Source organism: Natrix helvetica (genome assembly GCF_964273705.1).
Source record: "Natrix helvetica genome assembly, chromosome: 8".
Lineage (NCBI taxonomy): Eukaryota > Metazoa > Chordata > Lepidosauria > Squamata > Natricidae > Natrix > Natrix helvetica.
In genome coordinates this window covers 2514048-2527203 of record NC_138559.1, presented here as the reverse complement: position 1 = coordinate 2527203, position 13156 = coordinate 2514048, and the positions used below count along the sequence as shown (strand labels likewise).

The following is a 13156-nucleotide window of genomic DNA, read 5'->3' as shown; positions in this document are numbered from 1 at the left end:
AAATGGCTCCGTGTGCCAACTGTGGCACGCGTGCCATTGGTTCTCCATCACTGCTCTAAGCTAATGGACAAAGTTAACCCATGCTTGGATTCCCCTCGCAGTGCACCTAGAAGGACCGTTCAGGTAAGTCAACGGTCGTTCCATCCCAAACAAATGGCCATCCAATCTTTTCTTGAAGACTTCCTGTTTTTTCTATGGAGCTTTTCTTTCTTTCCCTTCCTTGTACTTTTCTTCTTTTCTTTTCTTTTTTTTCTTTTTTGAAATGTGTGTGGGAGGCTCTTTCTTGGAAAAAAGCTTTTTACCCGTTTGTTTCTAATAAACCCATTTCCGTGAGTCTCTTTCAATGCAATAACGGTGTTTTAACAATTTGCAGGATGCCTTCTGCCCACAACCAACCAACCAACGGAATTTCGCTTTTCTATCTGCACAGCTGTGCCCAAATGAAGAATGCAGAACCAAGCTATTTTTTTTTCTTTAATTCCCCCCATTTAACCAAAGCCTGCAGACTAACTTTAAGTGTACTCTTAAAATGCATGTTTGTCTTTATTTTGAGCCTTTCCATTTTCCGTGACTTTTGAGTCCCTGAACTGGAGCCGTAGTTGCATTTCTCTCCCGCGCAAGCAACTCATCCATGACTTTCATGTTTCAAGTGGTATTTCTCCATATTTGGAAAAAAAAATGGCTTTTCTACTTCAGCACTCCAAAGGCAGCAAATATTTGCCCGAGGTAGACTGCTCTACTATATAGCAAATTTCTCCTGGTGTGTCTGAATATTTCCCCCCCCCCCAAAATATGTCATCCACAGATTTTCTCAGGGTGAACTAACAGGTTCCTTATCTTCTTGGTCCAGGGCCCTGCTGGCTTCTCTAGGAGGGCTGTTCCTGCCCCAGGGAATGGGGCAGAGATGGGACATTGGCGCCCTCTCCAGAGCTGTGGTGGCCTCCGTAAGTGGCATGCTTGATGTTTGGGGCAGGGAAATGCTGGACTCTTTGGGGCTGGGGGCGTTTGGGGAGGCTGAAGGAAGGGCTCTACAAGAGCATTCCAAAGGAGAAGGACTGCCTAGGGAGACTGAAGGGACTTTGAAAGTTTGGCTGGAGGCTCTTGAACGTAACTTCTTCTTTGTTAATCCTTGGATTAAGTTGGGTATTCTGGTTTGTGCTTTTTCATGTCGGAAAAGGACAGGTTGAACAGAGAATTGGAAAGAGAGAGAGATTAGAGGCAGAGAAAGACAGAGAGAGTAGAGACAGAAAGACAGAGAGGGAGACAGAGAGAGTGGGAGGGAGAAAGAAAGAAAGAGAGAGTAGAGACAGAGAGGGAGAGAGAAAGACAGAGAGACAAAGAATAGAGACAGAGAAAGAGAGGGGGGGAGACAGAGGCAGAGAGAGAGAGACAGAAAGACAGAGAGGGAGAGAGAAAGAGAGTAGTGACAGAGAAAGACAGAGAGAGGGGGACAGAGTGGGAGAGAGAAAGAGAGACAGAAAGACACAGAGAGGAGAGACAAAGACAGAAAGAGAGACAGAGAGGGAGGCAGAGGCAGAAAGAGAGAGAGAGGAGACAGAGAGAGTAGAGACAGAGAAAGAGACAGAGAAAGATAGATACAGAAAGCGAAAGAGAGAGGGGGAGGGAGACAGAGGGAGAGGGGGAGAGAGTCACAGAGACAGACAGAGAAGCAGAGATGGACACAGAGAGAGCGAACTACCAAATGACTACAAGGAATATAAATCGTTCCATTTCCCCACCCACCCTCCAATCCCCCATTCAGAACTGGAAAAGCTTCTTGCTTGAAAAGCAAAATGTCTTCAAGGAAAAAAATAAAGAAAAGTCCAGTTGCCTTTTGGGGAAAATAAAGCCCCTTCTGGGACAGTCCGCAATGCAATTTTCAAGTTTTCATGGCCGTGGGGAAGAACAAAGAACCGTCCCAGAGAGCCTTGCGCAGTCTCTGGAAACTGTTGTTCAAGCACACACACACACCCCTTGTCATCTTACCTTCAAAGCTGTTTTTTTAAGTAAAGAAAGGAAGAAAGAATGTTAAAAGAGCAGCTGAGACCTTCCTTCCTTGCAGAGCTTAATTGAGGCTGCTGTTTCTGCTCTTCCAAAGGAGAGGCGCAAAGGGAGATGTTGTCATTTGTAGCTGTTGTGAATGGCCCCTTGTGGTTCGGTCAGCATAGAAGTGATAGAAATCCTTTGAACGTTTTGCATTGGACTGTCTGTGGGGACTCCCCCCCCCCCCCGATCCTCTTTGATGGGCCTGTGGGCAGTTTCATCTAATCTGCCTGTAATAATCAGATCGGATAAAGTGGACCTGTAGATTTATTATAGTGGCGGTTTCTTTGGATGGTCTATTATCTATTCCTTTTGTATCTTATGACTCACTGAGCCTTGAATATTCTGGCTTATGAAGATTGTAACTATGATTTATGATCTATGACCTCTCACAATACATTGTTTGTGCACTGGAGATAAATTCCTTGTGTGTCTAATCACACTTGGCCAATAAAGAATTCTATCCTATCCTATCCCTTGTTCTGTTCTGTTCTGTATTCTATTGTATTCTATTCATTTTATCCTATTTCTCTGTTCTATTATAATCTATTCTATTATAATTTATTCTATTATTTTCTATTCTATTCTATTCATTTTATCATGTTTCTCTGTTCTATTCTAATCTATTCTAATGCAATCTATTCTAGTCATTTTATCCCATTTCTCTATTCTATTCTATTCTGTATTCAATTCGATTCTATTCTAATTTCATCCTGTTTCTCAATTCAATTCTATTCTATTCTGTATTCTATTCTAATCTGTTCAATTCTATTTTAACATCGCACAACGCTGAGCATAAAGTGCTTAAAAGCAGGAGCAACTTTAAGACTTGTGGACTTCAACTCCCAGACAACTATGGGCTTATTTTTGTGCAGCCCTGCTGGCTGAGGAATTCTGGGAACCGAAGTCCACGAGTCTTTAAAGTTGCCAAGTTGGAAGACTCCTGTTAGGAAGGTTGGAGCCAATGAATCTGTTGATGCAAGAATGGATGGTTTTTGTCGTTCATGGACTTCCTCTCTTCTCTCACAGTACGTCGAAGAACTACTCCTGAGCAAGCAACCCCTGCTGATCTTCTTGGAAGAGGTCTTCTCGGGGTCTCAGCAGCTCTCCCCCTCCGGTAGAGCTTGGCTGAACTTGGTGCTCAGTGCTTATTACACTGGGGCCGTCCCAGATGTCACAATTGTGCCCATTGGCATCTCCTATGAGAGAACCCCTGACTTCGTTCACAGGGGGAAAGAGGTAAGAACATCTGATGCCAAAAGGCCCTGAAACACAAGCTGCCGTATTTTTCGGAGTATAAGACGCACCAGAGTACCAACGTTTTGAACAGGCATTTTTTTAAAAAAAATGTTTTTGCACTCTGCAAACCTCCCCAAAATGGATCGTTTTTCATGAAAATGGGCCCATTTCCCCCCCAAAAAAGGGCATAAATACCCTTTAGGAAGCCTGTTGAGTGCTCCTGGGGGAGTGGGGGCCCAAAATGGTCACTTTTTGTCAGAAAGCATGAATAGCCTTTAGGAAGTTTATAGCGTGCTCCTGGGGGCTGGGTGGGTGTTAAAATTGAGCAAAAAAACTGGCTGTTTTTTGCTCATTTCTGCCCTTCCCAGCCCCCAGGAGCACTCTGGAAGCCTCCTAAAGGCTGTGCATGGCCATTTTGGTGAAGGGGGCGGGGTTTCTGGAGGCAAAAAAATGCTGTATTCATTGTATAAGACGCATCCAGATTTTCAGCTTCTTTTTTGAGGGAAAAAGGGGGGTCTTATACTCTGAAAAATACGGTAAGCAACCTGGAATTAAGGATAAACTTCCTAACAGTGAGGACAGCTAACCAGTGGAACAATCAGGGGTGTCCACCAGAAAATGGATCTAAAGAAGGTCCTAATATTGACACAACTGACGTATGCGCTGCTTGTTCTGTTTTCCAGTGCCCCACCCGGATTCTTAGTCTCTGGGCCACGGTGTGGACTCTCTGCAAAGCAGCTTGTCGTGGACAGAGCTGCGTTCGTATCGACCTTGCACAGCCCTTCTCTTTGCAGGTATTGCGTTTCCCCCCTACCCCCCCCCCAGAAAGCCCTAGCCTGATTCAAGCATGTGCCTAATACAAGCCCTCCCCCCCCCCAAAATAAGCCCTAGTGGAATTAAAAACCTAAGGGACAAATATGGGAGGAAAACTAAAAGGAAAATAAGATTAAAGGTTTGGATGTGGGTAAGGGATGAAGGATAAGGGAAAATAGAGTAAAAGAATATTTTAATGAATATATTTCAATAATGTGCATTAATACCAGAACTATATAGGTTGGATTATTATTTTAGCAGTGTGATAGATATCAGAATAATATTGTCATATAAATGGATATGAAGAATGGGAAAAATAGTTTTTTGAATGACTCAACTACTAAAGATGTATAAAAATATGAACAACAGTGGAAGGTTAGAACTTAACAATGGGCGATTAGGGAAATATATATAAACTTATATTAATCTAAACATGTGTATTAATAGTAGAATTATATGGATCAAAGAACTGGAAATAATGTGAATAGAAATACCCTAAATGTATAAATGATCGTGATTGATACTAAAACTGTATAAGGAGATATTGAAAAATGGAAGAATGAAGGATGGAACTTTGATTTAACTAAGGTAATATGAACCGCAAAATAGGTGGAAAACACATCTTTGAATATTATAGCGATTTGAAAGGGGGGGGAAGTTAAAATAGGGACAGAAAATAGAGGGAGAAAATAATAATTATACAGTAATATGTTAAGATATACAAAAGGACAGAAAGGTGGTTCAGAAATGGAAGTGTGATAACAAAAGACATGTATAAATAATATGAAACAATGGAAATGAAATGTAATATTTAGGAATAATAAGACTATGTTTATGTGTACTGAAATGTACGTTACCCAGTTACCACCCCATTCACGTGGTGATATGTATAAAGAATATAAAAAATAAAAATTTGATTGAAAAAAAAATCCCTAGTGAAGGGGTTGGGCGTGGCCAGCACAGGAGGCGGCGACTGTTGAGGTTCCCCATCGGACTCTCTTGCTTCCTTCCCAGGAGTTTGTGACAAACAGATGTTTCAGGCAGAACAACTTTAGGAAGCCCTTGAGGGACCTGCTCTCACCCGAAATTCTCGGCAGCTGGTAAGTCTGTGTCAGAGTTGGGGAAATGCAAACGTGGCAATGGCTGGCTGGCCCACCCACCCTTCCACCAGACTTGGAGGATGCAAAAGTCCCAGCTGCAGTTGGAAAGATCCAACAACTGGCTGGATCCTATGAAGACAGCCAGAAAGGAGCTCAAATGGTTCCGTTAGACAGAGGACTCTTCTACATGAGTTGGTGGAAGTTGCAAGGCTAAACGAAGAGAAGAGGGAATAGAATAGAATAGAATAGAATAGAATAGAATAGAATAGAATAGAATATAGAGAGAAAAAAGAATGGAATGGAATAGAATAGAATAGAATAGAATAGAATATAGAGAGAAAGTGGAATGGAATAGGAATAGGAATAGAATAGAATAGAATAGAATATAGAGAGAAAATAGAATGGAATGGAATAGAATAGAATAGAATAGAATATAGAGAGAAAGTGGAATAGAATAGAAATAGAATAGAATAGAATAGAATAGAATATAGAGAGAAAATAGAATGGAATGGAACGGAACAGGGAATGGAATGGAATAGGGAATGGAATAGAATTGGAATGGAATAGAATAGAATGGAATTGGAATTGGAATGGAATGGACTAGAATAGAATCTGGGTAGGTTCTTGGAGAACTTCTAGTCCAGCCTCCTGCTCAAGCAGGAGAACCTATACTATTTCAGACAAGTGACTGTCTAGACTCTTGCTAAAAACTCCCACGATTCCTGAAGGCCAGCTGTTACACTGGTTTTGTCCTCACTCTTAGAAAGTTTCTCCTTAATTCCAGGTTGCTTCTCTCCTTGGTTACTTTCCATCCATTGTTTCTTTTCCTGCCCTCTGGTCCTTTGAAAGTAATGTGACTCCCTCTTCTTTGTGGCAGCCCCACCAATACTGAAATTCTGCTATCATGTCACCCCTAATTCTTCTCTAGACTAGCCAAACCCAAATCCTGCTGCAGTTATTCATATGGTTTAGTCTCCAGGCCTTTGATCATCTTAGTTGCTCTTCTCTGCACTTTTTCACAAAGCCTCAACATCTTTTTTGTAGTATGGTGACCAAAATTCCTTGCAATATTCCAGGTGTGGCCTCATTAAGGTTTTATAAAGTGATACTATTTCATTTGATCTTTTTGTAAATTTTCAGCCTTTACTGAAAACTTTATCTAAGGGTGCAATGTTTAAATGGCATCTTTAGGGAGATAATGGCTACTCCAAATATTTGGAGGGAGTCCCAGTTGACTTTCTAGCAATTCATGCATTATACTAAATTGTTCGATTTGCTCAGTTTCGCCTTCATGGGTTGAGTGAATTTGGGTATTGCGGCTTATAAACTACTACAGATAGTGCTTGAATTATGACCACCATTGAGCCTCAATTTTTTGATGCTGAGCGAGACATTTGTTAAGTGAATTTGCTCCGTTTTACAACCTTTCTTGCCACAGTTGTTAAGTGAATCACCACAACTGAAAAGTTAGTAACCTGGTTGCTAAGTGAATCCGGCTTCCCTTTGAGTTTGTTTGCCAGAAGGCCACGAAAGGGAAGACCCCAGGACACTGGAAAGGTCATAAATGTGAGTCAGTTGCCAAGCATCTGAATTTGCATCATGGGAGGGAGGGAGGGAGGGAGGGATGGTCGCAGGGACAGGCAGTATTGATCCAAATAGCTGCTGTTCACCACATCCCCATTCTCTGGTTTAACAGCCCCAGCATTCTGGATTGTGAGAAAGTGGAATGTTGGCCTTCGCACTCTCAAGATGTGGTGCCGCTGCCTGGCGTAGAAGAACAGGTTTTGCTGGACAATTTGAGCCTGCACACTTTGAGTGGTAAGTAGTTGCCCTCTCTCACCTGCTGGCTGGAAGAGATGCCCAGAGCTGTGGCTTTTCATGTTGGTGCTGAAGTTGTCTAGGCCCCAGGTCTGGAGGTGGTTGGGGAGGAAGAAGAGGAACAGCTGGGTCCAGTGCAGGGATGAAATCCTCCCGCTTCGGGCCAGTTCAGCCAAACCAGTAGGGATGGTTGTTGTTGGTTCTGTGAACCAGTGGTAAAAAAAAAAAGCTTCCGAGGATCGCACGGGTCAGCTGTGAGCCCCGTGATCGTCTGAAGCTTTTTTCCCGCTTTTTAACGCAATTTTTTTTCCTGCCGGTTTGGGGGAATAGGCAGGGGAAAAAATGATTTAAAAGGTGAAAAAAAAAAGCTTCCAACGATTACGCAGATCATCTGTGAGCCACGCGATCATCAGAAGCTTCCCCCCCACACACTTTTTAAAGTATTTTTTTTCTACCTATTCGCCTGAACCGGCAGGGGAAAAATGCTTTAAAAAGTGAAAAAAGTTGGCCACGCTCAGCCAGTCACATGACTCCGCCCCCACCAAGCCACACCCACAGAACTGGTGGCAAAAAAAATTTACATTTGACCACTGGTCCAGTGCCTGACTCTCGGATGCGCAGAAGGCAAAGGAGAGGAGAGCAGTGGAAATCTATGGGCAGGTCCTTGGGACAGAATAGCCACCGCTGCTAGTGAAGCCCCTTCCTAGCTCTGGAGATCAAAGGCAGGGGGTGGAGATGACTAGTTGTTGCGGACAACTATTCATCTCCCTGCCAGACTGACTTGTTAGTCTCTAAGAGAAACTTTTTGCCGAGGCTGCCGGCGCTCATAATAAAGGAATCTTTTTGTCAGGGTTCCAAATCAAAAGTAAATCAGAGTCCAAGGCAAAGTATTGCTCAAAGTTCCACTTTATTAAGAGAACCATGTTGGCACATCTGGGAAAACTCGAATCTGAAAGCTTCCCGGTTTTCCCCACCCAGTTGAAAATTCAAGATCTTGCATCCCCACACCCACAAGTCCATCCCATGGTCCAGTCTCCCACTGCCATGCTGGCAGCTTCCACCCATCCAGTTCCAGCCAGGTGCAGAGGTACAGAGACAAAGGATGACCTTGGCTTTCTAGAAAGAATGTTGTTACGGCTACATCGCATCTAACACCGTACAATCCCCTTTCCCCTTTTTCTACAATAGAAAATGCATAGTAGAATAATAGAAAGTGTGGCTGGCCAAAGATCCACAAGAAAAGTTGGCTGCAGGCCTGACACTTTTGAGTTCACATCAGAGGGTTTGTGGTGTTTGGGGAGCTGGGTCAGAACAAAACAGAAGCACTCGGAATAACCCACTCAGGCGCTTAAGAGCCTTCGTTACATAAAAGATGGATCTCACGTGTCAAGGGGTGTTTTTGAGTTTATTGCTATTCTCTGAGTGTGGCTGTAACTTCCCAATTATCAGTTATTTTAGTATAATAACTTCAGCTGCTCTCTCTGTGCTAATGCACCACCTGCGTGACTTGGGATAATGGTTTATGAGCGCGCGTTTGCCGTTTCTCCTAATACGTGTTGCCGGGGGGGGGGCGCTATCTTACCGAGATAAATCCTTTCCTCTTTAAAAACATTTTTTAAAAAATAAAACAAAATAAAAGCAAAGGGCTCATCCTGACCTACTACAGTCCATTTATCCAGCAGGAGAAACCATTTGAGTGCTCCCTGGGTATGTTCTTGCAAAGCAGTTCCATTTCTGCTGATTTATTGTTTGCTACCAAGGATGTAAGGGTGCATTTTTTTGTTCAGTTGAGATCACTTTGACACACACACACACACACACCTGCTGTGAAGTTTCCAAAAGATGACCTAATTAATTTACGAGCCTCGAGACAAAGTTCAAAAGAAATCCATTCATTTATTAGGATCAATATTTTGGCATGTTCTTCTGCGGAGCCGAAACTGATATCCACTTTATGGCATCTGAACTTTACCCCTGTATCCCCTCCCTTCTCTGTGTCATAAATCACATCCACCAACAAGGTGTTGCGGCAGGCTATGAACGTGCGCACACGCTAGCTGTAGAAATATGAGACCTGACTCTGGCCAAAGGTATGCATGGCATTCTTTCCCCCTTTCCTCTCTTTTTTATGTCAACTTGATAATAGTCATGGAAGTTGACACCTGCCTGGTTGGTAGCATTTGGCCAGGGCAGGGTTTCTTAACCTTGATAATTTTAAAACATGTGGACTTTAACTCCCAGAATTCCCCAGCCAGAGAAGGATCTAGGTGCCCACTAGGGCAGGGGTCTCCAACCTTGGCCACTTTAAGCCTGGAGTCCTTACTTCTCATTAGGTGGCCAAAGGATTTGAGTTTCATCTTCAGGATCTGGCCTTCTAAAGAGCAGGAGAAGATGGAAAAATATCAGAAGAAAACAGGCATTATCTATAAGATTTAAGGATGGTGGGAAGAAAGAAGGAAAAAAATACAAAATTGGTTGATTTGATTGTGGTTAAACAATGGGTTGCTATCTGGGGTAATGCTTGAGGGTTATTTGAACTGGATTGTTTCTCTTGGAAATTGTTTTAACGGTGGAGTGGATTAGTTTATAATATTTACATTTCTATTTTTTAAAATATGTAAATAAGGAGTTATTATTTCTGATTTGTTTTCTTTTTCATTGCAGTGTTTCATTCTTCAGAGGGGGGGAAGTTAGATTAAATGCAAAGGGGGATTATATACTTACAATACCTTGTTAGGTATTCAAAGGCCTCCATTCTTTGGGGCTCATCATTTCTTATGGTCCAACTTTCACAGCCATACACAAAATGCTAATCATGAAGACTAAAATTTCTGAGGCAAAACTAGAACTCCCAGTCTCCCAGCTCTCGCAGAACCAAACTGGCTTTCCAGATAATAATTAGCCAAGTGCACCACGTTTTCAGTTTGAATCCTCCAGAGAGAAAACAGTTCAGATGGATTTTGCACACCGCTTTAATAATTTTCTGTAAAAAGGTATCTCAGTCAAGAGCATAGTATTGAATTTGCAGTGTCTTAGGGTTTTTTCCCAATATATATATTTTAATAGGGGAAAAAATGTTTAACAAGATGAAATCGATGCCAACTATTAAAAAAGAAAGAAAATAGGAGTAATAAATAAGGAAGGAAAACAATAAAAAAAATTTAAAAGACAATAAAGACTTATAAAGAAGCAGCTCCCAATCTTTCTGAAATTCGTTATAAATGCATTTATCTCTTACCCTCTCCAAGGTTACGTTATAATTTCCTTCTTTTTATAAGCTGCCCTTTCTAATCTCCAAACCCATAAATCATGAGCTCAGTTTTCCCTTTTTTTCCAGCAAAAAGCTCATAAAAAAGGTTTCCAATAACTGATAAACATAATTCTCGACCTCCCTCTAATCAAACCAAATGATTCTATCATCTCTGCTAGTTGTGTCATCTTTAACAACCATTCCCCCATTGGGGGTGCTTCAGAATCTTTCCATTTTTGTTCATCTCATATTCTCTCAGCAGTAATATATGACAATAATCACCCAAGGCTCCTTTTCCAATGGACTGTCCATTCATCCCAGCAAGAAAAGTTATGGTTTCAGTTGAATATTGGCCTTTAAAATTCTTTTTATCGTTTTCGGCATTTGAACCCAGAAATTTCTGGCCCACAAGCAGGATCAAAGGACTCTCTATGTGCTGCACATTTGCAGCATAAATTTGAATTGACACTGTCAATTCCAAGTCGGTATACTCCGAATTCTCTGAAGGGTTTTACCAATACCGATTTATACTGCAAATAGTGAGGTCACACTTGGAATACGGTGCTCAGTTCTGGTCACCAATGTACAAAAAAAAATGCTGAGACCCTGGAAAGAGTGCAGAGAAGAGCAACAAAGATGATCACGGGGCTGGAAGCTAAAGTATAGAGGTAGTGTTCTTACTCAGCTCCCCAAACACAACAAACCTTCTGAAGTGAACGCAAAGATTTCTTTCATTAGCAGCCCCAGCAAAAAGTTTCTCTCTCACTGCAGGTTAACAAGGCCATCTGCCCGAGAGATGAATAGTTGTCTGCCACATCTATTCATCTCCTGCCTTTTATCCCCAGAGCTAGGGTGGGGCTTTGCTAGCAGCGGTGGTTCTTCCGTCCCAAGGTCTGGCTCATAGATTTCCACTGCTCTCCTCTCCTTTACCTTCTGCGCATCTGCACCAGTGGTAGGATTCACACATTTTACTCCCGGTTCTCTGGGCGTGGCTTGGTGGGCATGGCATGGCATGGCTTGGTGGGCATGGCAGGAGAAGGATACTGTAAATTCTCCATCCTCCCCCCCCCCCCCATTTCACAGGAAGGTTACTTCAAAATTCCCATTTCCACCCCATTCCAGGGGAAGGATGCTGCAAAATCTCCATCACTCCAGGGGAAGATACTGCATAGATACTGCAAAATCTCCATTCCGATCAGCTGGGACTCGGGAGGCAGAGAATAGATGGGGGCGGGGCCAGCCAGAGGTGGTATTTACCGGTTCTCCGAACTACTCAAAATTTCCGCTACCGGTTCTCCAGAACTGGCCAGAACCTGCTGAATCCCACCTCTGATCCGTGCGTCAGGCACTGGGCCCAGCTGTTCCTCCTCTTCCTCATCAGTCACCTCCAGACCTGGGGGCTGTTGACTCTCCATCTGAGGGCTGACAAACGGCCCAGGCTCCGCCTCTGTCTCTCTCTCTCTCTCTCTCTCTCTCTGCCAGCTCCACTCCCTCTTCCCCCTCGGAGTTCTCAGGTTGCCTTGATGCTGATCCTTACTCCCACGCCTCCTCCTCCACCTCCTCTGATTCAGCTGCTGGAGGGGCTGGCAGCCGACAGGCCACAATAAGTAGTCCTTGATGTACAACAGTTCATTTAGTGACTATTCAAAGTTACAACAACGCTGAAAAATGTAACTCTGTCCACTCTCACCCTTCCTAGCTGGTGTATCGTGTTCGGCCATCATGGCAGTCCACATCCTCTCTGCACTTCTGCTACACAAGCACCAAGAGGTAAGAATAGGTTGGGGGGGGGGGGTAGCAGGGATTTCCCACTTTCTCCCAGGAAACTATTTAGGGTTTGGGACCTTGAAAATGAAAGGAAATGGCTTGCTCTGTAGGACCTCGGAAGACGTGCTGCATCTCCTGAGCTTCTTCATCATCTCCTCCTCCCAAGAGTAAACATACACCATGTCGTCAGCTCTCCCCATAGGACAGTGGATGCTTTCATTTCTCTGGCATCCTTGAACCATCCTTCAAAATGTGATGTCCCAAACTGGACCGGTCCCTGAAAGAAATCTGGCCAGCGCAAACTATAGAGTGAACATGGAGACCTGGTGGTGCAGTGGTTAAGAATGTAGTATTGCAGGCTGACTCTGCCCACTGCTAGGAGTTCGATCCTGACCAGCTCAAGGTTGACTCAGCCTTCCATCCTTCTGAGTTCAGTAAAATGAGGACCCAAATTGTTGGGAGTAAAATGCTGACTCTGTAAGCCGCTTAGAGAGGACTGGAAAGCACTGTGAAGCGGTATGTAAGTTCTTCCACTGTTCCTTCCTTCCTTTCCTTCCTAAATGCCTTTGGTAGCTGCGACAAGGGCGACCACATCTACTCAAAACTTAGTTGCTTCACATTAAGGACTCCGGGGGCAATCCACGGGGAAGATATAAGGTGGAGCCATAAAGGAGTGTTTACCACATCTTATACATCACATTGATAATCATGGTTTCATTGTGTTCTAATCTTCCCACTTTTATCAATAATTCATCTATATAATCCTTTGTCTTTTCCCATCAATTCATTTAGTCTTCAATATCATTGCTAAACATCTTTTTTTTTGGTCTTCAACTAATTATTGTTAATTCATCTTAACAAATTAATCATTTATCACAATATCTTTGCTATTCCCACTTTAACATTATTCTCTTTATACAATTCTTCATCATTTCTTATTCAATTTTTACACATAGTTAACCTCACTGTATGCCTTGTATTTCTTCTTTTTTCCCCAGTTATTCCAGTTGTTTACCCTATTTCTTCTTCCCAAAAAAATCTCACAAATTCCCCTTCCCCAATCGTTAACATTTTAAATTCCCAACCTTAGATTATATTCAAAATTAATAATATTATTGAATTGCCT

The 13156-nt window shown here is 42.8% G+C and overlaps 1 protein-coding gene across 5 annotated transcripts in view; it reads left to right on the top strand.

Annotated features, from left to right (window-relative positions):
* The window catches only part of GPAT2 (glycerol-3-phosphate acyltransferase 2, mitochondrial), a 139366-nt gene that overhangs the window by 106014 nt on the left and 20196 nt on the right, over nucleotides 1–13156 (top strand). For all 5 annotated transcript variants that reach the window (XM_081960974.1, XM_081960971.1, XM_081960970.1 and 2 more), the window contains 6 exons: nucleotides 851–944; nucleotides 3073–3282; nucleotides 3966–4076; nucleotides 5110–5195; nucleotides 6892–7013; nucleotides 11963–12033. In XM_081960974.1, coding sequence (XP_081817100.1) covers nucleotides 851–944; nucleotides 3073–3282; nucleotides 3966–4076; nucleotides 5110–5195; nucleotides 6892–7013; nucleotides 11963–12033 — 694 coding nt within the window. The remainder of the gene's footprint in view (nucleotides 1–850; nucleotides 945–3072; nucleotides 3283–3965; nucleotides 4077–5109; nucleotides 5196–6891; nucleotides 7014–11962; nucleotides 12034–13156) is intronic.